The sequence below is a fragment of the Tamandua tetradactyla genome, chromosome 7 (assembly GCF_023851605.1).
Source record: "Tamandua tetradactyla isolate mTamTet1 chromosome 7, mTamTet1.pri, whole genome shotgun sequence".
Lineage (NCBI taxonomy): Eukaryota > Metazoa > Chordata > Mammalia > Pilosa > Myrmecophagidae > Tamandua > Tamandua tetradactyla.
Window position 1 is genome coordinate 145,270,996 of NC_135333.1, and position 26,245 is coordinate 145,297,240.

The 26,245-nt window shown below is 35.4% G+C and overlaps 1 protein-coding gene, 1 long non-coding RNA gene and 1 pseudogene across 13 annotated transcripts in view; 2 read left to right on the forward strand and 1 right to left on the reverse strand.

Annotated features, from left to right (window-relative positions):
• Positions 1–26,245, reverse strand: part of OSBPL8 (oxysterol binding protein like 8) — a 271,517-nt gene that overhangs the window by 48,063 nt on the left and 197,209 nt on the right. For all 12 annotated transcript variants that reach the window (XM_077111486.1, XM_077111485.1, XM_077111484.1 and 9 more), the window contains 7 exons: positions 16,875–16,952; positions 14,576–14,677; positions 11,264–11,467; positions 8,839–8,923; positions 7,146–7,317; positions 3,388–3,625; positions 2,600–2,784 (listed from right to left, as the gene is read on the reverse strand). In XM_077111486.1, the coding sequence (XP_076967601.1) occupies positions 2,600–2,784; positions 3,388–3,625; positions 7,146–7,317; positions 8,839–8,923; positions 11,264–11,467; positions 14,576–14,677; positions 16,875–16,952 (1,064 nt within the window). The remainder of the gene's footprint in view (positions 1–2,599; positions 2,785–3,387; positions 3,626–7,145; positions 7,318–8,838; positions 8,924–11,263; positions 11,468–14,575; positions 14,678–16,874; positions 16,953–26,245) is intronic.
• The window catches only part of LOC143642731 (uncharacterized), a 37,267-nt gene continuing 12,948 nt past the window's right edge, over positions 1,927–26,245 (forward strand). The window contains exon 1 of the long non-coding RNA XR_013155828.1: positions 1,927–1,981. This is a non-coding gene — a long non-coding RNA (uncharacterized LOC143642731). The remainder of the gene's footprint in view (positions 1,982–26,245) is intronic.
• Positions 23,352–26,142, forward strand: LOC143690335 (twinfilin-1 pseudogene; annotated as a pseudogene).

Here is a 26,245-nt window from a genome sequence, read left to right on the forward strand (position 1 = left end):
TCTTTTTCAGACATGTTCTTGACCTTGAAGCCCACATTGTCCCCAGGAAGATCTTCATGGTGCATTTCAACAGACTTTAGTTCAGTTGTAATGCTGACTGGAGCAAAGGTGACGACCATGCCTGATTTGAGAACACCAGTCTCCAATCAGCCCACAGGCACAGTACGATACCACCAATTTTGTAGACATACTGAAAAGGTAGATGCAACAGCCTGTCAGTTGGACGAGTACGTGGCAGGATGCAATCCAGAGCTCCAAACAGTGTGGCACCATTGGCGTTGCCATCCTTACAGGTGACTTTCCATCCCTTGAACCAAGGCAGTTAGTACTTGGCTCCAGCTTACTGTCACCATTCCAACCAGAAACTGGCACAAATGTTACTGTGTCAGGGTTGTAGCCAATTTTCTTAATGTAGGTGCTGACTTCCTTAACATTTTCCTCATATCTCTTCTGACTATAGAGTGGCTCAGTGGAATCCATTTTGTTAATGGCAACTATTAGTTGTTTCACATTCAGAGTGTAAGCCAAAAGGGCATGCTCACAGGTCTGCCTCATCCTTGGAGATACCAGCTTCAAATTCACCAATATCAGCAGCAACAATCAGGACAGCACAGTCAGCCTGAGATGTGCTTGTAATCATGTTTTTAATAAAGTCTCTGTGCCCTGGGGCATCAATGATGGTCACATAATACATGCTGATCTCAAATTTCCAGAGGGAGACAGCAATGGTGATATGTTTACATTCAGCTTTTAGTTTATCCAAGACCCAGGCATACTTGAATGACCCTTTCCCATCTCAGCAGGCTCCTTCTCATATTTTTTGATGGTTCTTTTGTTGATTCCACCACATTTGTAGATCAGGTGGCCAGTAATCGTGGACTTGCCCAAATGTACATATCCAATAACAATGATGTTGATATGAGTCTTTTCCTTTCCCATTTTGGCTTAACATATAGCAATAATTTTCATATCACCTGTGTTCTGGCAGCAAACCCATTGTAAAAAATAAATAAATAAAGCTGTACCTTGCTCTTTTAATATACAAATATACCCACACACACATAATCTTAGAGTTCCCTCCATATCAGTATATAGGGTTCATCCTTATGTGTGGATATACCATATTTTCTTTAGTCCATTACAGATGGACACTTGAATTATATTCAATCTTTTAACTATTAAGAAACTGCTAAAACAGTATTTATGTATGACATTTTGTACATACGTAGTTATATCTGCAGGAATAACTCCTAGAAGTGGGATCACTTTGGTCTGAATACATTCATAATTTTGATAAATACTGCCAGATCCCCTTCAAAAGCATTGTGTTATTTTGTATCTTCTATCAGCGGTGTATAAGGGTGCCTGTTGCCCAACACAGACTTGGCAATAGTACATGTTGTCAAAAAAGTGTAACCTTTCAATTTGGGAAAATGGATATCTCTCAAGAGGATCTTATTGTGATACACAGGAACCTATCTCACATTTTAGACAGATGAAAGAAAGAACAAGTACAATAAAATAAAAGGCAGAGCTGGGTATAAAAGCTTTATGTACTATTTGTCAATGTGATGAAAGAATTACTGCATCTCACTTTTGTTTGAATCTGCATTTTTCTTATATTTCCTAGGTATATACATCTAAGGGCTGTTTTTATTTATTTATGAACTGTCTAGTCATTTCTTCCATTCCCTTTTCTATTAGATTGTTGATCTTTTTTATTTCAATTTCTGAGAGCACTTATTATGTTAGTGATAGATACTTTTTATATATGATATAATTTGAAAAATTTCCCCCAGCTTATCAATTATCTTTTGACTCAGCTTATTTTTTTTCAATGTTCATTAATGTAACTAATAGAAACTGAATACAGAAATTGACGTAGATTCTAAAAATTAGGTCACAATGCCAGCTAGAACTTAACATCTTAGACAACAAAGTGCATTGAGAAACACCACTGCAGCTGGAAAGGGGGTATCAGGTGAGGCTTGGAAAAGTGAATATAAAGTTTCTATCTTTTACTAGTTCACCAAGAAGCTGCTGGGACAGAAGTGAACAGCTCTTCCTTCCCCTCATTTATGCCTGCATTCTTCAGAATTACATCTGAGAACGGCTAGCAGGAAGAAAAATGAAGATGAGAGTGGGGATTTATGCCAACAGCGAGCACTCAGAGGGTTGTGGTAAGCGGCATAGCCTCACAAGCATGCACAGTCAGTAAGTGAACAGAACAAGACCCTGGATGGAACCTGAATGGGGACTTGAATGTGGAAGAACAAATTAAGTCAATCATCTCTTGGGACACTCTGAGAACAATGTTGTTGGGTGAAGGGTAAAGTTCCTACCCTTGTAAAGTTTTTGATATTTCAATTCAATTTCATAAATGGAACATTATAGCAAAGTATTAATTATACTTATTAATATTATTCTAATTATATTATTCATATTAATTTCAACTGAAAAAGTGGTGAAGAAGAGGTAAAGACGAGTGTTATTTCATTTGAGTCTGATTTTAGCAAGGCATAACTCCTAAAAATGGCCCGGTGTAGATCCTCTAAAACCATGAAGCATCTTCTATTTTAAGAAATAAAAATCTACTTACTCAGATAGGAAATCTGCATGATAGTAGTAATCTGAAAGTTTATCCAGGAAAGAACGAGGTTCCAAAATAAATGTAGGCAGAACCACCCTAGACAGGTCCATGCCAGGACGGACTTGTTTCAGCAGTGTCCAGATCAGACTTTTGTTTTCTTCAGACACAGTTTCTGTTTGAGAAGCCTCACCTGCCTTTAGCAATTAACAAAAAATGCTGAAATACCATATTTATTTCAGACACAAAGATATGTAGACAAGACAGCTAATGTTTAAAATACATATACTCCTCGGACTATTTCAAGCATTCTTAAAATGTGAGACACCTACTAACAGATAAATTCTATAGCTATAAATTTTAGGTAAAAAGGATAAAGAGCCATCAAAGCAAGTGATACAAAATATTCCCTAAAATCATACCCTATTATTTTATACTAAATGCTATGGACTAGTAACAAGGGAAAACAATAACAAGAAAGTAAAAGCAAGAAAGTTATAAACTCACATTTCTTCACTATTTACTTTGGGCCTAGCAATGACATCAAGAGGTATTCTACTTCAACAGCAAATTTGAAGAAAACATATATTTAATAGAATATATTGATATACATGTAAATAGATGTGTTTTGTGGTTTATAAATCCTAGTATATCTTAAATGTATATAACTTTTAAAATAAAATAGTATCAAATATTCTTTTTCAGGAAAATAAGCAATAAGTCAAACATAGAATTTTCAATTTCATCTGAAAATTCCCAAGAATTGAAAATCAAAATCTCTGAAAAGAACAGATATTTACCTCTCCAAGTTCTTCATGGCTCTGTTCAGTGTAGGTAGTCTCCTTTAAGGGCTCAATAGGCTCAGGTTCGATATATGAGTCATCCTGCCTTTCTGATGTATCTGTGTCACTTTCTTCACTTTTCCCCATCATCTCATTGTCAGATTCATCATGTTCCTGATCATTTTCTTTATCAGATTTATCAGAATACATATCTTGGTCCTTAAAATGCTGTCGTTCAATTTCACTATCATTTAATCTTGGGAAAAGAATTAATAGGAGGATGTACAAAAGAGGTTTAATAATGATAGGTAACATTTACTGAGAATTTACTATGTGCCAACACCACCCTAAGTGTTTTATATAGTTTTAACTCATTTAACCTTCAAAATAACCCTATGAGATAGATAATATTATTATTCTCATTTTACATATCAGTAAACAGAGGCACAAAGAAGTTAAATACAAACCAGAGGTAAAAGAGATGACACTCTGAATTCTTTCCTCTTTATCACTTTGGGTTGTGATCTTCCAAGTGCAACATTTTAAACTATCTTTTGCTAGACTTTTTAATTAGTTTCACAAACATAAAAAATTTTTTGAATCAGGGTTGGCTTGATACTTCAAGCCAAAATCATCAGATTCTTATGTGAATTCACATGAATTATGACCTTCCACTTGCAAATGTCTCTAAAAACACCCCCAAAAAGTCCAAGAATAAGATGGGAAAATGTAACAGGTAAGGAATTCTAGCATAGACATTAATTAAATTCTATTTAATACTTCACTGATAGGCTTAATTGTGGGTGAAAAATCCCAGGAGATTTGGAAGTGGAACTTTCAGCTTAAAGAAATGGACTGATAGCCTAAAACTGGTAAATTCTGCAATATTCAATCCTATGGTTACTTAAAGTGATTAATTTGTACAAAAGGGGAACAAGTTTTTTGAAAACTCACACCCAGAATCACTTTCTAAGAAAGTGTCTGTGGGTTTCATTCAGTATGAAATCTTATAGGGATGAACACTAAATTATTTTGCAAATGAATAAAGGGTGCTATTACAAAACTGACGTTTTAGCAATGCTGAGATAGTTAATGGAGCAGAGAAGAGGTCCTATTTGGGTTCCTATTTTAGTCTTTATTTTTTCAAAATCTCCATTTGTTGGGGTTTCAACCTTGGAATTTCTAACAGATTCATTTTTTATACTACTGTTCTCTTTCCTTCTCTTTACAAACATGCATGCTTCAAAAGTAGTCTAAAATTGTTATCTATGCTTCCTTACCATTTATTCTCTTCTTAATCTCTTAACATCTGGTTTTCACTCTCCCCAAACCACTAAATCTGTACTCTTAAAAGGTCACCAATGATGTCTTAGTTGCTAAATCCAAAGACCTTGTCTAATTTTCACCTCCTGTGACTTCGCTGTATCACTGGATTTTGATGACAATGATTTTCCTTGAAATTGTCTCAGTGCTTGGTTTGTGTTACTGCATTCCTACTTTTCGAGTTCTCTGATTCCTCTTATTTCCTTCCATCCTTTAGATACTTTTATTTCCTTTGACCCTCTTTTCTCTATGTTTTCTTTCTTTCGGTAAGCTATCCAATCTCAAGTCTTCACTAACATTCCTACTTGATGATTTCTAAATTTCATACATTCAGCAGTAAGCTTCAGATTCATGTTTTGAAATGCTTGGCTAGCACATTCGCCTATATGTCCTGGGACCATCTCATCTTTAACATGTCCAATACTCAATAAATCATCATCTAATCTCACAAACACACCTTTGTTCTATATTTTCATCATTACTCAGGGTTAAAATTTGGCAATCTTCTTTAACTTCACCCACTCCCTGTTACTTACATCTATGTACACTATAAATCTCTGAAGAGCAGAGCCTGCTTCTCTCTCTCTCTCTCTCCTATCTCTGTATCAGATCCTAACTCATTTTTTTGACACATAGCTGAATGAATATGATGATACTACTTTTATAAAACCTCCTATATCAATCCTTTCCTCTCATTTCTTACAGGCACCACCTCAGTTTGACTCTCAGTAGTAGTCACTCGAGACTATCACAACAGCCTTCTATTGGGTCTCTTTACTCTTCAAATAATATTATACATTAATCATCCTAATATCACTTTCCACTACCCATAGCATAAATCTAAACTCCCTAGCATGGAATTAATTTTCCCAAAATTTCCCTTGTTATTCTCTACAACTTGCTTATCTTCTGCCTTTATTTTCTTAAGCCAAATTCATTAATCTCTATATCCACTTCTCATATTCTCATGTTTTCCCCAACATTTGTGGCTTTCTTTTTTTGCCTGTAACATTCCCTTCCTTTCATATACCCCAAACAAAACAAAATAAAATGAAAAACAAATAAATGAACAAACCACCCTGCAAGGGTCAGGTCAAATGCCAACCTCCACTCTAAACTTTCCCTGATTCTATAACAAGACATTATGTTTTCCTTCTCTAAATTCTCCTAATTCTGTACTTACCCTAAAGAATTTGACTGCTTATGCCATTCTAGTCTCCCCACTATTTATATCTGCCTAGAACTTTATAGGTTTCAAACAAAACAAAACTTCTCCAGGATCCATAGCTGAAACATGGTAGTACAATATTCAAATTTAGGATCATACCCAATTCATCTTCCTATTTGAAATGTACCTGGAACAGCATCTTATATAGAAAAGAGGCTTAAACAGTTCTTAATGAATAAATTTTTGAAGCAGATGCATTAAAAAAATTCTCCAAATAAGATAATTTAAATGGACTATTTATAGTTAAGAGCTTCAATGACAATTCAAGGGAAAAAATCTTGGGAAGAAGTACCAACAATATCCATTCCTATATTAAATTACCCTGTTACTTCCTCCCTCAATCCCATTTCATTCAGCCCTAGGTACTTGGGATTAAGATAAATCTCCAGATTGTAGATCTGCAATGAAAGTACATAAAGGGTCAGGTAATGGAGATTTTTTGAAAAAACAGAGTTTTAAAAAATCAAGCAAAGGACACAAGAAAACTGTTAAATGGAGAAGAGGAGAGTAGCTAGGTAGTCTTGATGAGAGTAACTTCAATGCTAATGGGAATAAGCAGTTGCAGAGTAGAGTTTAGGGCTGGGAAAGGGAAAGAAAAAAGAAAGTCTAATGTTCTTCTTTCAAAAGACTAAGAGATCTGAGCTTAAAGTGTTCTCACTGCTGCCCAGTTTTCCTGGAAAAATGTTTTTTCTTAGTGTCAGTTACAATGGATATTTCAGGAGATAAAATCACAAAAAGAATACAAAAATGCAACTCTCTAAACATTTAAATTATAATAGGAGAATTCTATGATTTTTAAAAAAGTGCTGTAGAATAGCAATAGACAAATTACATCTCATCGTTATTAGACAGAAAAGGTTTCATATTTGATGTAATATTTAAAATTGATCTTGAAACACATATAGGATTATGACAGGAGAAAAAAGCAGGGAGGAATAGAAATCATTTTAGAAGAAAGAAAGACCATGTTGAAAGTTATGGTAGATAGTAAGCATGGGTGTATTTGGAAAAGAACAAGTAAGTTAGGCTGGAATCAAGAAAAAACATTTTTAGACCTGATCATAGCAACTAAATAAAATTTAAACCAGGCCTCATGCCATATCATGGGAAGATGATGGGCAAATTTCAATATTAGATATACTACTAAATTCTAGGCCTGCCAACCAACTTAAAGAACAACATGCTCTCTAAAATAATTAGCAAATTAGTGGTGATATCTACTTACTGGAAATTGTCACCACCATGGAGATTGTTAGCACGTAATAAGCCATACAAAGTCACATGTGTGTTCTCCGATGAAATGCTCGGGTCATGTTCTTTTCCTTCCCTGATCATTGTACGTTTAAGAAGACTAGAACATTTTAAAGCCAACTCCAAAGCATCCATCCAGCACCTACCTAGAAGAACATAGATTCATCAACAGTGTAATTTAAGAAACTATAAAAACCAGCATCTATCCTAATTTAGCACTGTTAGCTTTAAACATAATATTCATTTCTTTGAGAAACATGCAACAAAAAAGCTAATTTGAACATAAATGTCTTTCTTTTGAACTAAATCTCATCCAATTAGGTGTTTATTTTAAAATCTCATGTAGAAATAATGTTAAGCCACTTGGGAAAATTCTTTCTTGGAATTATTAACAGATATAAAAAGAAGCTAAAGAGCTCATTTCTCATTTATATTATAATAGATTTAAGATAAGTTTGCTAGGATTTCTTAATGCAATCTTTCAGCTTTAAAAATGTCTATTAGAAACAAAGCATCTAGAAAGCACTGATACAGGAGCAGCATATAGAATACATCAGAAAATATTCCTAGCATAAAACAAATTTACTTTAATGCTTTAGAACATTAACATGTGGCATAAGTTGAAGGTACAAAAAAGGTACCTGAGGTATACTAGGGGAGTATGCTTCTACTATAAACAAATTATATGAAATAATATTTCATTGTTGATAGGAGGTCTATCTCCAGGTTTAATATCCATTTTATTTACATACATAAAAAACTTTAAGATCAGGGAAATGCTTGTTCAATTATTCTCATTAACTGCCATATTAGTTAACTGAAATATTAATAACTTTATTTTTTTTTAGTTAAAATTAGATCTGCATTGGGAGAAAAATGTTAGTTGCTATAAAATTATATATGTTTCAAAGTTTGATGGAAATATCAGTCAAGTTAAACAATTTCATACCAAAAGCTTATGCTTGTGATATTTGAGTTTTAAAAAGAATCAAAGAATCATCTGTCTCACACCGTACAGCCGTACCCCCCACCCCAAAAAAAGAATCATTTGGTAAAGGTAAACTTTAGAAAGTTATAAGATTCCTTAGGCTAAGCTAATCTAAACTATGAAACATAAAAGTGAGTAAAAAATCCATTAATTAAATATTTAGATTGTGATGTTATCTTGTCTTCATAATAATTTTTATTATTTTTTTGTTTTTCCATATTTATTTATTTTATTATGGTTTGTTTTTTCCATATTTGCCTCAGGAATTAGGCTTTCAGATACAGAATAAAAGCATTTATACCTGATGTCTTCTTATGTAAAAAATAAAAAAATACAGCTATGTGTGTCTCCTAAACATTAATATATAAATAGTATTGATGTATATTTAAAAAAATAAAACAATGGGTTAACACAGAGAACACTAACCCAGTCAAAATCTGTTAATATGTCAGTGGAGGACAGAGAAAACCACAAACTGCTAACTCCCATCAGTCAATTATACAATGCTTCCTTTCAATCATTCTTCTGTTTGCCTACCAACTTAATGATACAGTTAATGTTCTAAGCAGTTTATAACTAGAATGCTTCTGCTACCAATGCCATACTAAAGACAGACTTCCTGAAGGATAAACCTTTAAAAATGAGGACCAAAATCCAATCAATCAAAAGCTGTATTTACCATCTGACTCTGAAGTAGCTCGGATAATCAAGTAACTGCTAGGTAAAGGCTGAGTGATGGATCCAACTGCTTCACCTTTCGGACCCTTAATAGTAAAATTAACAAAATAAATGATACACAGTATTATGAGACATTAACTTTATGGTATTCATTATTATTTATAATAATCTGATTTAATTATGATTATAATCTAAAAACAAGCAAGCTAATAAAGATTAAAGGTTTCAATCTAATTTTATCATTCTTGAAAAAGTATTAGGTGTTACAGAGTTTTCCCCTTCTTTCAAATATACCTCCTCAATAGAACACTGAACTGATAATTGTCAATTAAATATTATCTCCATATATTGTTCACATATTAAAGAGAACCTGAAATTTACCATGCTAGAATAAATTTTAATTTAACAGAGAATTTCCACCCCACACATATGACTAAATAAGAAATACTAAATTTCTAAAAGTCTAACACAAACAGCTGGAAATACAGTTATAATTTATAAGAAAAAGAGAAATGAATTTTGATTGGATCTGAAAAAATAAACTTTTCCAATTTATAGTCAATGATACACTAGGTTTTTTTTTTTTTTGCATAGGCAGGCACTGGGAATCAAAGATATACTTGTTTTTAAAGACCAACTACAAATGTTAGTTTTGCTTTTCCAGAAACAGGAATGGAAAAGGACTTTTGTTGCTGTTATTCTTGGCTGAGACTACTTGTTTTAGAAGTATATAGCACCAATAACTCTAAAATAATTAGTATTATGAACATCAAATCTGGGTGGACTAGCCTCATTTGGAAAGAAAATCTGAGGACTGAATTTACAGTCAAATTTTGATAGAAAAGGGACTTTTTTTTTTTAGCAGTTTTGAAAGAGTTCTTTAAGGTTATCAGATCAAAGAATAAAATGGATTTTAAGAAGCGTAGTCAAAGTAAAGATGCAAATATAAAATGAAAAAGTAGATAAAAATGATATGTCTTTAATCCTTTTAAAGGCCAGTTTCTAAAACCAGTATATAATAGGATCTGGAGTTAGACTCCTTGGGCTCTAATCCTTGCTCCCTACAAGAAATATTACATAAGTAATCTTTTTATGTCTCAATCTCTTTATCTGTATAATGGGGGATAAAAGTGTCCTCCTCAAAGGTATAAGGATTGAACAAAAGATTCATGTGAAATATTCACAACTTATTTGACACATAGTAAGAACTCATAAGTATTATTATTTCTTAATCTCAGAAAGTGACTTTGAAAATGTTTAAACAACATCCTAAGTAGGTTGTGCAAGTAGGAAATATTCTGATGTTAATACAGTTGCATAAATTTCCCTTCCTTTTCTCCAGTATTTTAAAATTGAATAAACTTGACACGTCAAAAATATTTTAATGATTTAAAAATGCATTATAATTCTTACAGTTCCTAAAAGTAGAAAAAAAATCATGCTATACATAAAAGATTTTGAAAGTCATTTTTGCATGAGAATCATGTGATAAGTAAATTTTAGAGTTTCTCTCTGCTAAACTCTTTCCCCTGTGGGAAGCAACTAATCCCAGAATAGAATTCATTCTGTAATCAGTAATTTACTTCTACTATAATTCCAAACTACAGAAATAAAGGTAAACATTCCAGGTCTTTTATTATGTGAATGTATGTGACTTAATCATGCAATGCAAGAAAAAAAAAAGGTGAAACTGCTTTTAGTTAGTCCAAATCTGATTTAGGTAGCTTAAAGGAGGAATAACTGTTACACTTGAATAAAGAGAAACTGAAGCAATTATCATTTTGAAAAAACTTAAACTAGACCCAGAATTCCTTGGTAATTAAACAAATAAGGCATTCCTATTTTTCTGCCTAAGTTTTTGCTTTTATAAGACTAATAACATCAATGCTTTTTAGTCATGAAAACATTAGCGCTCCATTTTTAAAGACAGCTGCTTCTCTTTTAAGAGAAAATAGGACTGCTGCTGCTTATAAGGCTTCGCATTAAAAATTTATATCACTACAGGAAAGACCCCCAAAATAAGTGGCATTTTCTATTCTAGGGGATCTTACAATTTTGATAAAGAGAAAGCATTCATAGTAAAGATAATATAATGTTACAAAGCAAAGTTAGTAATCACAAATTCTAAGCAACATAATACATACTGAATCCCCAAGGACAAAAGAGAAAATAAAGCATAATACAAATTTGGGGAACATTTCTTGCAGAAAATTTTTAAGCCAGACCTTCAAGGGAAACAAAATCTTTTGGTGGACATTTCATTGTGGTAGAGATAGAAAGAACAATAATGTTCTTTTGAAAAGAGAAGCAAATTTAGAAATCTTGGTAGAGGGCAGCAATCATCAGATGCATTGATTTTTTTTATCTCAGTCATACTAATGAATTGTCATCCTTACCTGTTGCCTCTATAACAAGTGCTTACTTACCTTCACTGCCCAAATAGACTGTTCCAAAGGATGAAACAGTTTGAAACAAAAGCCATCCTTTTTTGATGGACGCTCAATGATTTCACAGGCATTCAGCAGGACTGTTCCTACCCATTGACCATTTTTTTGGGTTTTATAGATCAGTAGTACCCCAGGTTTCAAAACACACCACAACTTGGTCCAGCTCTTTAGAGTACCACGGATCTACAGAAGATAAGTTTATTCAAGAAATAAAAATTTGGTATTCAATTTTGTTCCATGACATATAAACCAAATAATAGCAAATTATTTTAATTTAAAATTTTCCATAAAATGTACAATTTAAATTCAACAGATATTTTTAAAATAGCTACCAAATGGCAAGCATTGCAAATAAAGATGACTATGACATGGCTCTTTCCCCGAAGATCTTAAATTCTAGTGGGAGATTGGCCAACAGTTTTAAAATAATTTAATAAGTAAAATAGCTTTCCCCATCTTCCTGAACCAGGTTAGTGCATTAAAATATCCTCTCATAGTACCAAGATTTAATTCTTCATAGCATCTATCAAAGCTGTCATAGAGTATGTGATTATCCTACCTTTTACTTTTTTTCTGCTACCACTGCATCAACAGTGCTGAAAACAGTGCTTGACCCACACTAGGCATTTCTTAAATATTCTTTTTTAATTTTTTTTATTGTATAGTATAACATATATACAAAGCAAAGAAATAAAAAAGCAATAGTTTTCAAAGTACTCTTCAAAAAGTGGTTATAGGATAGAGCCCAGAGTTTGTCATGGGCTACCATACCATCCTCTCAAATTTTTCCTTCTAGGTGCTCCAGAATATAGGAGGCTAGAGGGCTTAAATTCTTTTTTATCATCACAATTGACTTTTTTTCCTTCTTTTTTTTTTTGTGAACAATAACATATATACAAAAAAGCTATAGATTTCAAAGCACAGCACCACAATTAGTCGTAGAACATACATCAGACTTTGACATGGGTTACAATTTCACAATTTTAGGTTTTTACTTCTAGCTGCTCTAAAATATTGGAGACTAAAAGAGATATCAATGTAATGATTCAGAATTCATATTCATTTGTTAAATCCTTTCTTCTATGTATAATTTCACCATCACCTTTGATCTTTCCATACCTCTCACTGGGGTTGTTTGGGCTATGGCAATTCTAACTTTTTGATATCGGAAGGGTTTGTCACTAATATGGTGTAGGGAGATGGAACTATCTGATGTTCTGGAGAGGTGGGGCTAGGTTTCAGGACTTATCTGGACCAGCTACCCATCTGGAGGTTGTAGATTTATGGCAAGTTACTCTAGTGCCTGGAACCCTTGTGGAATCTTATAACTTGCCCTACATGTTCTTTAGGATTGGCTGGAATGGTCCTGGTTGGGGGTTGGTAGGTTATTATAGGTAGCAAGGTCTACCTGAAGCTTGCATAAGAGCAACCTCCAAAGTAGTCTCTCGACTCTATTTGAACTCTTTCTGCCACTGATATTCTATTAATTACACTTCTTTTAACCCATTTGATAAGGATGGAATTGTTGATCCCATGGGACCAGGTCTGGATTCATCCCTGGGAGTCATCTTCCACGTTGCCAGGGAGACTTTCACCCCTGGATGTCAAGTCCCACATAGCCGGGAGGGCAATGATTTCACTTGCAGAGATGTGCTTAGAGAGACTGAGGCCACATCTGAGCAACAACAGAGATCCTCCAGAAGTAACTCTTAGGGCAAGGCATTCCCTAAATAGTTGATAAATGTTAGGAACAGGCAAGAACCTCCTCCTTCCTAGCCCCTAAAATTAGCTTTCCTAGATTACTTTGTTCTAAGTAATTATGAACAGTGCCACATAAACTTCTTGGGGGAAGTTTTAGAATACAAGTTTCATGAGATCTCTCTTTCCTCTCATAAAATATTCATTATCCTAAGGTTATGTCAATAACTGGTTTATAGCTAGTTTTTTCTGTCAATTTCTACTTCTGTAATCCATTAAAATAGTTTCTATATAAATCACTGAATTCACACTACTGAAAAAGAAGTTAAAATAATATTTAGATTAAAAAGCAGTAGTTATTCTCTTTTATTTACTGTAAAACATCTGTTCTCTCATAGATGAACTATGAAATAAATACAGAGCCCCCTTACCACAAAAGTAGCCATACCACAGAAACAAAGAAAAATTTTAAAAAGAGGTGTTTGCAATCAGGTTGAAGAGAAGAAATGCTTAAGAAAAAGTTACATGTATATACAAGAGAAGGAAAGACAAGAGAAGTGAAAAGGAAGAGGGTTATCTTATTTGAGATAATGTTCTGGATCTTGAAAATGGGACAGAAAATGGGGAGTGAATTACCAGAATGAGAATAAGGTTTAGAAAGTTAGCTAGGGTATGTGTCAGAGACATATGTTGGGGAAACTAAATGTTTAAAGACAAGGGAAGGTTTAGTTCTGAAAAACCCAAGTGAGTTGCAGAACTAACAGATTTTTAAATAGAGCCAAAGTAAGTGAGATGTTTTTTTGTGTAAGAATGAAGAAGTCTCTAAGATTACTTGAATGGCCAAGAAACTATCACCAGACTGTCTTTTTAGTCAAAGAACTTCAATGCAGATCTCCTTTGGCCTATTAGGTTGTAAGCTTTATCAAATGGGGAAAGTGGTAAATCTTCAGGGCTGTGGTAATTCATAGCTGTATGTCATGTACTAAAGCTTTCTGGGAGTCAGGGTCTTACAAGATCACTTTTAAAGTTGGCATTCTAAGACAGAAAGATTCCTGCCAACTATCCTTCAAATAAGAATGAGAAAGAGAAAAGTGATTGGGATGAGAGAAAAGGAAATAAAAATAAAAATAAGTGAAAATAATCAGAGGTAAAAGAATAAGGTATAGAAACAGCAATATGTACATCTGTCTGAAAATAAGTGGTTTTCAAATGATAACATTTATATTAACTTTGTTTCTTCTCAACTCAACAATTCATATATTAAGTCTATGATAATACTAAAAGATAATTCGAGTAGAAAGCAAAATTTTTTTACAGCATTATTTGACAACATAATGCCTCACAAATCAAACTTAAAAAAAAAACCTGATATACCTATTTGATGCTATTGTAAAGTGAGACATTAAGGTTCCTCTTCCCCATTAAGATTGTAATGTACAACCTCTGGGATACAATTAATAGTTTCTCTGCCAGTGAAAAACAGTTGTCATAGGAGTTGACTTTTGCGTTGTGGGCTTTAGGTACACCCTGGGCTTTCCTGTTCCAGTAGGTAAACATCCAGCAATTTGAATTCAAAATTCAATACAAACTGACCTTCAACCAATCAGCCATAACAATAACAGAAGGATCTGTGATTGTGCTGAGTAACTCCTTTGTGGCTCTTTTCTTTTCCTCTCGGTAATTTTTCTTTTGCACCTATTTTATAGAAATAATTAAAAAATTTAAAACAATAGAAATGGGCCTTTCCCCCTTATTTTTTAGGTCTAGACATATTAAGATAGAAAATTCTAAGCCTTTTTAGAATTGTAGCATCTTAGGATAAAAGAACTATAGTTTTGGGTAGAGCTGGAAGGAATTTTCCAGAATTAAAGTTAGAATGTAGTCTTTCTGATCACTAGTCCAGTTCTCAGTTATCTTTTAAAAGAATTTTACCTATTTTTAATCATACAATAATACATGAATATAGTATCTGTGGTAAAGATTTCAAATGGTAAAAATAAAGTTGAAAGCTGACTTTGTACATTCCATTATATTCCAATTCCTAGAACTAACCACTGTTAGACATCTGGAAAACATCATTTCTGACCTTTTCTATACATACGTATTCATGTACACGACCTATAGAAATATATAATTTCATGTTTTCTCTTAAGTACAAAAAAAAGTTTTTTCAGTCAACATTTTTTGTACAAGTTTTCCATGTTTACCTCTTTCTTTTCACTAGTATATACAAAATAGCATGAGCTAATACTTACTGAGTACATACTGTCTATCAGTCATTGTTCTAAGCATTTTATATATATTACCTTATTTAATTCTCACGATAACCTTGTGAGGTAGGACTATTATTATTCTTATTTTATAGATGAATAACTGAGGCACAGATAGTAACTTGCCTAGATCACACAATAGTAATTGTGGAGGGAGGATTCAAACAGAGGCAGACTGGCTCCAAAATCTATGCTTGTAACCACCATGGTATAGTGTGTCTATAATTTTTCTTAACATATTCTCATATTGATGGAATCTACTAGTTTTTTCATATTACAAGCAATGCTGTACTTATTTACAATTGGCAGTTTTGCTCTCTCCTGATACTAAAAGTAAAATATAGATAATTAAGAAACTACAACAGTGGAAATAATTTATTGAACATGTTGTCAGAGTTTATTTTCATAAGTAAGCTACTTCTGAGAAAGTTTGGGAAAGCAGCAGTGGATTAATGCAATCCTTTTTTTTTTTTTTTTTTTTTTAACATGGGCAGGTACCAGGAACTGAACCCTGGTCTCTGGCATGGCAGGCAAGAACTCTGCCAGTGAGCCACCATGGCCTGCCTGGATTCATGCAACCCAATTAGTACTTTGTTGCTATTTGGATGGGGGAAGAGTAGTGATATAATTTATCAGTGACTACAGTCTTTTTTAAACTCCAACACAAAATCTTCCACCAGAAAAGTTGCATTTAATGGTAAAGAACCTATAATAAACATAGCAATGCAATTTTGATAATTCTACAGGCAGAACATTTTAGACTTTTGGTCTTTATTAATATGCATATCTGGATTAACAGTAGATTTAATATGGGACTGCAACTACAAATACATACAGGACCCAGACACAGTACACAAATAGGTAAAACAGGTTATAGAGGAACCAGAATTAGAAAGCAGGTGTTTAATAAGCTCCAGGTTCTGTGGCCATTCAGGAAAGCAGGTCTGATACTACATAATTTTTAACAGAAATTGGAAATTTGAATTTTTAATTGTTGGTTTGAATTTTTAACATTGTATAAGCCAAATAAAATGTACCTACCTGTGAGCCAAATTCAGCCCATGGACCTAGCTGTTAGCAAACTCTGTATCTGGGCTCTAGAGCTTCTCAATGGGTATTCCACAACATGTTCTGATGCGCCTAACTTGAGACGTGCAGAAATATCAAGTCCTAAGCCCTGGACTGTGGAAGCCTGGAAGCCCTAGGGCCATCATCAAGCAGACTTATTTTTTCTGTGTGGCTGTTTGACTTTCTGCTATTTTTTTTTTTTTCCTTTAGGAAAGTAATAGCTTCTTAGAGTACGATGGATAATTACTCCTTTATTCTCTACTTTCAAAAGCATGTGAAGGCGGGCCGCGGTGGCTCAGCGGGCAAAGTGCTTGCCTGCTATGCCGGAGGACCTCGGTTCGATTCCCGGCCCCAGCCCATGTACCAAAAACGGAGAAACAGAATACAATAAAACAAGAAAATGTTTAAAAGATGTTTCCCTTTCTTCCTTCCTTCCTTCCTTCTATCCTTCCTTCCTTCTCTCTGTCTTTCCTTTAAAAAAAAAAAAAAAAAAAAAAAAAGCATGTGAAAAGTACCATGTTAATTACAGTACAGAAATAACTGTAGAAACCAACCTTAAGTGATTCTTTTTTTGTGAGCTTGCTTGAAGCTGAACTGTCCTTCTCTGAGCCATTATAAAGTTTAGATTCAGACTGAAATCACCACATGGAAATGAACAGAAGAGAATTAATAATTATAGCCTTTACTTATTCAACACATAATACCTAGCAAAATAGTAATCAGAAACAATACCAGATTCATGGAGGGATTGCAGAGATTACTGCCAATCTGAAGGACTTAAAGGATGCAGGGGTGGTGACTCCCACCACAATCCCATTCAACTCTCCTATTTGGCCTGTGCAGAAAACAGATGGGTCTTGGAGAATGACAGTGGATTATCGTAAGCTCAACCATATGGTAACTCCAATTGCAGTGCTGTTCCAGATGTAGTATCATTGCTTGAGCAAATCAGTACATCCCCTGGTACCTGGTATGCAGCTATTGATCTGGCAAATGCTTTTTCCTCAATAGCTGTTAGTAAGGACCACCAGAAACAGTTTGCTTTCAGCTGGCAAGGTCAGCAATATACTTTCACTGTCCTACCTCAGGGGTGTATCAACTCTCCAGACCTATGTCATAATCTTGTTTGCAGGGACCTTGATCATTTCTCCCTCCCACAAGACATCACACTGTTCCATTATATTGATGTTATCAGGTTGACTGAACCTAATGAACAAGAAGTAGCAACTACTCTAGACTTACTGGTGAGGTATTTGCATGTCAGAGAATATGAGATAAATCCAACAAAAATACAGGGCCTTTCTCAGTGAAATTTCTAGGTGTCCAGTGGTGTGGGGCATGTTGAGATATCCCTTCTAAGGTGAAGGATAAGTTGCTGCATCTGGTCCCTCCTACGACCAAAGAGGCACAATGCCTAGTGGATCTCTTTGGATTTTGGTGACAACATATTCCTCATTTGGGTGTGCTACTCTGACCCATTTATTGAGTGACCAGAAAAGCTGCTAATTTTGAGTAGGGACCTGAACAAGAGGAGGTTCTGTGACAGGTCCAGGCTGCTGTACAAGCTGCTCTGCCACTTGGACCATATGATCCAGCAGATCCAATGGTACTGGAAGTGTCAGTGGCAAACAGAGATGCTGTCTGGAGCCATTGGCAGGCCCCTATAGAAGAATCACAATGCAGACCCTTAGGATTTTAGAGCAAAGCCTTACCATCTGCTGCAGATAACTACTCTTCTTTTGACAAACAGCTTTTGGCCTGCTACTGGGCCTTAGTAGAGACTGAACGCTTAACCATGGGCCACCAAGTTACCATGAGACCTGAGTTGCCTATCATTAGCGAGGTGTTGTCTGACCCACCAAACCATAAAGTTGGGTGTGCACAGCAGCGCTCTATTGTAAAATGGAAATGGTATATACAAGATAGGGCCAGAGCAGTTCCTGAAGGCATAAGTAAGTTACATGAGGAAGTGGCCCAAATGCACATTGTCGTGGTCAGGTTCTTGTGTCAACTTGGCCAAGTGGTGGCATCTGTTTGTCTAGTTGGGCAAGTGCTGGCCTGTCTATTGCGAAGAGGACATTTCATAGAATTAAATCATGATTATGTCAGCTGCATCCACAGCTGATTCCATTTGTAATCAACCAAAGGGGAGTGTCTTCTGCAATGAGTGATGCTTAATCTAAACTCTGGAAGCCTGCCAAGGAGGATTCAGAAGAGACAGGCTCTTCTTCCTGCTTCAGCTGGTGAGCCTCTCCTGTGGAGTCTGTCCAGACATTCCATCAGAATTGTCGGCTTCACAGCCTGCCCTGTGGATTTTGGACTCTGCATTTCCGTAGTCATGTGAGACACTTTTATAAATTTCATATTTGTGAGTGTTCCCTGTTGATTCTGTTTCTCTAGAGAACCCTAACTAATACACCTATGGTCTCCACTCCTGCCATATTACCTTCTCTTTCCCCAACCAGAGCTGTGGCCTCTTGATGAGTTCCTTACAGTGAATTGACTGAGGAAGAGAAAACTTGGGCCTGGTTTACAGATGGTTCAGCAAGATATGCACCCAAAAGTGGACAGCTGCAGCACTACAATCCCTTCCTTGAAGGACAGTGGTGAGGGGAAATCCTCCCAGTGGGCAAAACTTCAAGCTGTGCACCTGGTTGTTCATTTTACTTGGAAGGAGAACTGGCCAGAGGTGCATTTGTATACTGACTCATGGGCTGTTGCTAATGGTTTGGCTGGATGGTCAGGGACTTGGAAAGACCATAATTGGAAAATTGGTGACAAAGAGGTCTGGGGAGGAGGTATGTGGACAGACCTTTAGCATGGGCTAAAAATATGACCATATTTGCGTCCCATGTGAATGCGCACCAGAGGTTGACTTCAGCAGAGGAAGGTTTTAATAATCAAGTGGATATGTTGACCTGGTCTGTGGATACCAGTCAGCCTCTTTCCCCAGAAACTCCTGTCATTGCCCAATGGGCTCATAAACAAAGTGGTCATGGTGGTAGGGATGGAGGTTATGCATGGGCTCAGCAACATGGACTTTCACTCACCAAGGCTGACCTGGCTACAGCCACTGCTGAGTGCCCAATTTGCCAGCAGCAGAGACTCACACTCAGTCCTCAATATGGCATCATTCCTCGAGGTGACCAGCAAGCTATATAGTGGCAGGTTGATTACACTGGACCACTCCCTTCATGGACAGGGCAGCAATTTGTTCTAACTGGAACAGATACATACTCTGGATATGGGTTTGCTTTCCTTGCACGCAAGGCTCCTGCCAAAACTACCATCCATAGGCTTACAGAATGCCTTATCCATTGTCATGGTATTTCACACAGCATTGCTTCTCATCAAGGAACACACTTCACAGCAAATGCGGGAATCGGCACATGCTTATGGAATTTTCTGGTCTTACCATGTTTCCCATCATTCAGAAGCAGCTGGATTGACAGAACGGTGGAATGGCCTTTTGAAAACTCAAATACAGTGCCAACTACGTGGCAATACCTTGAAGGGCCATGGTAACGTTCTCCAGGAAGCTGTGTATGCTCTGAATCAGCGTTCACTGTACAGTGCTGTTTCTCCCATAGCCAGGATCCATAAGTCCAGGAACCAAGGGGTCGAAATGTGAGTGGTACCACACACTATTACTCCTAGTGATCCATTAGGAAAATTTTTGCTTCCTGTCCCTGTGACCCTGAGCTCTGCAGGTCTACAGGTTTTAGTTCCAAAAGGGGGGGTGCTTACACCAGGAGAAACAACAATGATTCCATTAAACTGAAATCTAATATTGCCACTTGGTCACTCTGGGCTATTCATCCCCCTGGGTCAACAAGCCAAGAATGGGATTACATTATTGGCTGGGGTGACTGACCCTGACTATCAGGGGGAAATAGGACTGCAACTACACAATGGAGGTAAAGAAGAGTTTTCCTGGAATACAGGAGATTCCTTAGGGCATCTTTTAGTATCACCATGCCTTGTGATTAAAATCAATGGAAAACTGCAACAACCCAATCCAGGCAGGACTACCAATGACTCTGAAACTTTGGGAATGAAGGTTTGGAGCACCCCACCAGGCAAAGAACCATGGCCAGCTGAAGTGCTTGCTGAGGGTAAAGGGAACACGGAATGGGTAGTGGAAGAAGGTGGTGATAAATATGAACTATGACCACGTGATCAGTTTACAGAAATGAGGACTATGATGCTGTTTTGTTCCTGTTATACTATTTAAGTTGTAAGATATCAAGTTTAAGAATGACTATTACCCAACAACTTGCACCCTATTCTGGAGAGATTTAATGTGTTTCTGGTTATAGGCAAAACAGATGAGCATTGTTAGGCGAAAGAAAAAAAATGTGTGTTCTGTTGTTTTTTATTTAGAAATTAAGTATGGTTTAAGGCGATGTGTATAGCTGCAAAGTTGACAAGGGGTGGACTGTCATGGTCAGGGTCATGTGTCAACTTGGGCCAAGCAGTAGGACTGGTTTGTCTGGTTGGGCAAGTGCTGGCCTGTCTGTTGCTACGAGGATGTTTCACAGAATTAAATCATGATGATGTTGGTTGCATCAACAGCTGGTTCCATTTGTAATCAGCCAAGGGGAGTGTTTTCTGCAATGAGTGATGCTTAAACTAATCACTGGAAGCCTTTTAGGGAGGATTCTGAAGAGACAGGCACTTTTTCTGCTTTGGCTAGTGAGCCTCTCCTGTGGAATTCATCCACACCCTCCATTGGAATAGTCAGCTTCACAGTCTGCCCTACAGATTTTGGACTCTATGTTTCCACAGTTACATGAGACACTGTTATAAACTTTATATTTACGAATATTTCCTGTTGATTCTGTTTCTCTAGAGAACCCTAGAGAACGCTAATTCAAATGCCAATATTCCTAGCCTATACTTCTTCCTACTTCCTAATTATTAATGCCTTAAATTATACTTCATATTTTTATTTATCTTCATAGGAACCTTGAAAACTGGCATAACAAATGGTTTTATCTCCATTTTAGAGATTATGAAAGGTAGGTCCAGAAAGGTTTATTTTGCAAACAATAACATCAGAATCTAATTCTTCTAATCCAGTGCTATTTTAAATAGACCACATTATTTCACCAACGTAAGAGAGCATAAATCTAAAAGCTATTTCTATAAATTCTAAAGCAATTAAAATTGAAAACATTTCTTCAATGTCCTATGATCTAAATTTTTTCCTATTGGTGGACATGGAAGAAGGTACTCATAGTTCTTAGCAGTACTCCTAGAGCCAAAAAAATATAACTGGCTTTCAAATGTTGAATAGTCAGATCCACATAACATCACTAGATATGATCAAGATATGATAAGAACTTCCTGCACTCAATTTTAAGATCCATGAGGGCAAGCACCATATTTATTTACCAACGACATGCAATGAATCATCTGGGGAAAAGAAAGTGTTCAATAAATACCTGATGAATCAATAAAACAAAACAAAAAAAACCCTGGCATTTGCAGTTCATTTCTCTCATCTCTCTTAAAAACGCCTCTGCTACTTGATACAAAATGTGGGTTATTATAGTTATCATAACGACTGGCTGAATTAGAATGGAACTACAAACAACGCTCAATGTAGAAGAGTCACTTAGCTAAACCTTTGTTAAAGTTATTCCTTTGAGGTCTGGGCTTGAAACATCACATTGCTTGCTCCCATAATGGTGACATACATTGTGATATCAAAACAATATCACAAAATCCTCATGTCAGATAGGTTTCTGGCTTAAAATTATCAGCAAATTCTGTTTCACAAAGCTTAATAGGAAAATGTGCATTGTAATGTACCTTTTTGACACTATTAAATGAAAAATATTAACAGTATTAGTTTAAAAATTAATAAAAGTTAATGGGTATTTGCTATTTACCAGTCTATTTACTATTAAACAGTTTATTCCACTCTACATCATTCAATCTCCAAAACAATCCTATGAGATAGTAGTAGTTTCTTCCTTTTACAAATGAGGAAATCAAGATTAGCAAAGCTCACACACGTAGTAAGTAGGTGAATGAGATTTGTCCATGGTCTGTCTAATTTGTCTCTGGCCATTTCACTATACTGACTTTTCACCTTTTAAAGTTATTCATACAAACAAACAAACAAACAAAAAACAAAGTTATTCATACAGTATCTCCATCAGATTCAAACTGAAGGCTTATCTTCATGAGCAAGAAGAAACAGTTTTCCCCTTCAACTTCAAATGGCATGATCTGTTCTGATTATTCCTGAAAAATGCCAGTATATAAGGGACCAGCAAGTCAGAGAGTTACATGAGTTTGGTAACTCAGCACACACATATCTCAAGGAATTGTTGCCATATTGCGAAGTCTAGTTCTGAAAAAACAAGGAACCAATGACTGAGTTCTATAATCTTCTCATACATTACTTCCTAAGTTGTCTGAATGAGAACAGTTTATTTTTCAATACCAAAATATCACAGGCCACTTTTTGTTGGAAATATTTTAATAAACTAAGTTTTCTCTGTTTTTGTAAACCTTACTACTATCTTACTGATGCCCACAGGGTTTAGTGTTTAGGAAGCTTGTTGCTTCATTAAATGGTCTCAGAATACTCAGCAGGTTATAGTTTCATCCTTTTCTCCCCTCTCCCCCTTCCTTAACTATTGTCACCTTATTGATGGCAAATTGGTAAAATTATTTAATCTGTTAGTCTTAGTTTCCTCACAACTACTAGCTTATATAGTTGCTTTGAGGGTTAAATGAGGCAGCACACATGAAGTGTTTAACACAGTACTCGGTATATATATTGTTTTGGTTTTGTGAATATACTCCAGATTGCAGGTGCTGTCAAAAATCTGACCCTTACATAAATGAGGCATTACTGTATAAGACTTGTGTCTTGCTTTGAAAACTGTATTTTACTATAGATATAAGGAATAATAACAATAAAGATAAGTTACTGTGACTATAGATAGTAGACAGTTTGGTTTGCAAAGTTTTGTTGTTTTTTTTCATGTCCAAGTAAATGGATTTTTTCAGGAATGACAGGCTTAGCAAGCCTTCAGGCAAACAGACTGATGGTTAGAGAATCAAGTCAAAAGACATAGGCTCAGAAACTTCTTATCTTTGTAATAGGATTCCTTTTATTCTACTAGACACATTATTCATGCTGATGATTCCTTTTGTCAAGAAGGACAATTAAAAATTCATTTAAAAATGTGACCTTATCTCATTCATAATATGAAGATGGGATGAGCTAATTGACTATTTCAATTCACTCATTCATATAAGGAAAATAACTAGGAAAGAATGCATGAGAAAAAGGAATTATCTTTATTTAAAAAAAAAATGTTTTGAGGATGAGGTGGGTATGTCCATTGTGTTTACTGGTCTCAATTATGCATTTTAAGAAATGTGCCGCTTTGAAAGGATTATATACCCTAGAAAAGCCATGTTGTAATCCTGATCCAATCTTTTGAGAGCAACCATTTCTTTTAGTTCCTTTTTAATAATGTGTTTGGAATCTCTTGATTAGATTATCACCATGGAGATGCGGCACACCCAATTGTGGGGCTTTCAAACTGTAAATTTGCCACTTAATAAATTCCTCTTTTTAAAAAGCCATTCCATTTCTGGTATAATGCATTCCGGCAGCTAGAAAACAAGAACACGAAATAACACTTAACCACAAATCTTAACACTGAAATAACAGCACTGATACTTTTTGCATCAGGTTCATAAAAATATAAAGTTAAAATTGTGTGATGATCTCAGTTATGTACACTTATATAGAAGTAATATGAAAAATTTGTTCCCTAAATTTACTTAGGTAAGAATAAAAATCTTCAGAATTTTATGAGAAAGAGGTTTAATGATAAAATGAATGAATTTTAAGGTTATTCTGAAAAACAACAAAAGTGTGCTAAGGGTTAAAATATAAGGACAAAAACAAACAAACAAAACAAAAATACCCCAACCAAACAATAAAAAAGGAAAAAGAAAACAAAACAAAAACAAAAATACAAAGAAAAAATATTTAAGAGCAAGCTAGTGACTATGATCTCTTAAGCAGAGAGAATAAACCTAGACAAAATCTAAGTTAGATTTTTTTATTTAAAACTTAGATTTTTTTCCTGGGCCACTTGCTGCACTCAGTGCTGGATTATGGACCCTGGACCCTGGAGCCCTTGGCTGCCACCATACCCCACCAGACCGGCATGCAAGCTAGTGAAGATGTTTAAAGATATCTTTGCCAAAGCAAGAAATGGAAAATACAGCCATGTAAAATTACCTATTGTAAATGAGCAATTTGTGGTTAGGTTATATAGTCAACTTTCAGATTCCTGGGATACAGATTATGGTTCCTTTGTTCTACCCCTGCTGGAGGACAAACAACCATGCTATGTATTTATCACTCAGATTAGAGTCCCAGAATGCCCAGGGACATGAATGCGTATTCATTGCATGGTCTCCAGATCGTTCTCATATTAGTCAAAAGATGTTGTATGCAGTAACAAGAGCAACTCTGAAGGAGTTTGGAAGTGGCCACATTAAAGATGAAGTATTTGGAACAGTAAAGGAAGATTTATCATTATATGGATATAAAAAAATGTTTGCTAGGGTGCAAGGGTTGTTCAGTGGCAGAAATCTCGCCTGCCATGCAGGAGACCCAGGTTCGCTTCATGGCCCATGCATTTCTCCCTTACTCCCCCCACCCCCCCCAAAAAAATTTCAAAAAATGGTGCTGCAATAACAGGATCGTCACACGGAAAAAGAATGAAATGTGACTCCCACCATACAGCATACACATATATATATATATATTTATTTATACAGATGAGAAAACTGAAGCTACTTTGAATTTCAGCTCTACCATTACTATTTTGACTCCTGGGAGAGTTAGTTAATTTCCTTCAGCTTCAGTTTATCAACTTATAAACTGGAGCCTATAATAACTGTCTTCCAGGATTGTTAAATGGCACATAGTAAAGTAAGCTCTCAATACATGGAGCTATAATGCCATCATAATTAGCATTTAAGACATCATAAGTAATGCATGAGAGTCAAAATTCAAACTTGGCTGCTTTGACTTTCTAAAGCAGTGCATTCTGGGTGATGGAAATGTTCTATATCTGAGCTGTCCAATGTGGTAGCCACTAGTCGTATGTGGCTACTGATCACTTGTGATGTCACTAGTATGAGGAGCTGAATTTCTAATTTTATTTCATTTAATTGTGTGTGTGTGTATATATATTATATACTATATATATATTGTATGCTGTATGGTGGAATTCACATTTCATATATGTATTTACTATAACAATCTTCCACTGCCCTGCTGATTGCAGCTGAGGAAGAACTACGACAGATTAATAAGGTACAAACTGATGTGAGCATGGACACTAACCATCAAACACTACAATGAGTAGGATTTCCTATTTCTCGAGAAGTTTTTCAAGCTATGTGCAGTTGGAAATACATATTACTGCACATTACCATTTCTTTCTGTATAAGCATTCCCATGAAGAAGACTAGTTGGAGATTTATTTATTCAATGCATGGATAAGCATACAGTATAAGAGAACGGACACTGTCTTCTAGCTACAAGAGACCTCTGCTAGAAACAGCAGAAAGACAACTATGAACAGATGTAATTAGAAAGACTGAAATAGATAATGGGGATAAATTGACTGCAGACTTCTTTTATGAATAAGTACACCCTAAGCAACATGCTCATAAGCAAAGTTTTACAAAACCAAAACATCCTGCAGGAAAAGAGGAATTTGAAGACTAATTCATGGTCCAGCTGAAACTGAAGCCACTATTGATTAAAATCACTACATTAAACATTATGACACTAGTTTTTAAAAAGTGCAACTTTCAGTACAGGAGACTGAAATCATTCCACCTTGATAAAAAGTAGGGAAAATTGTAA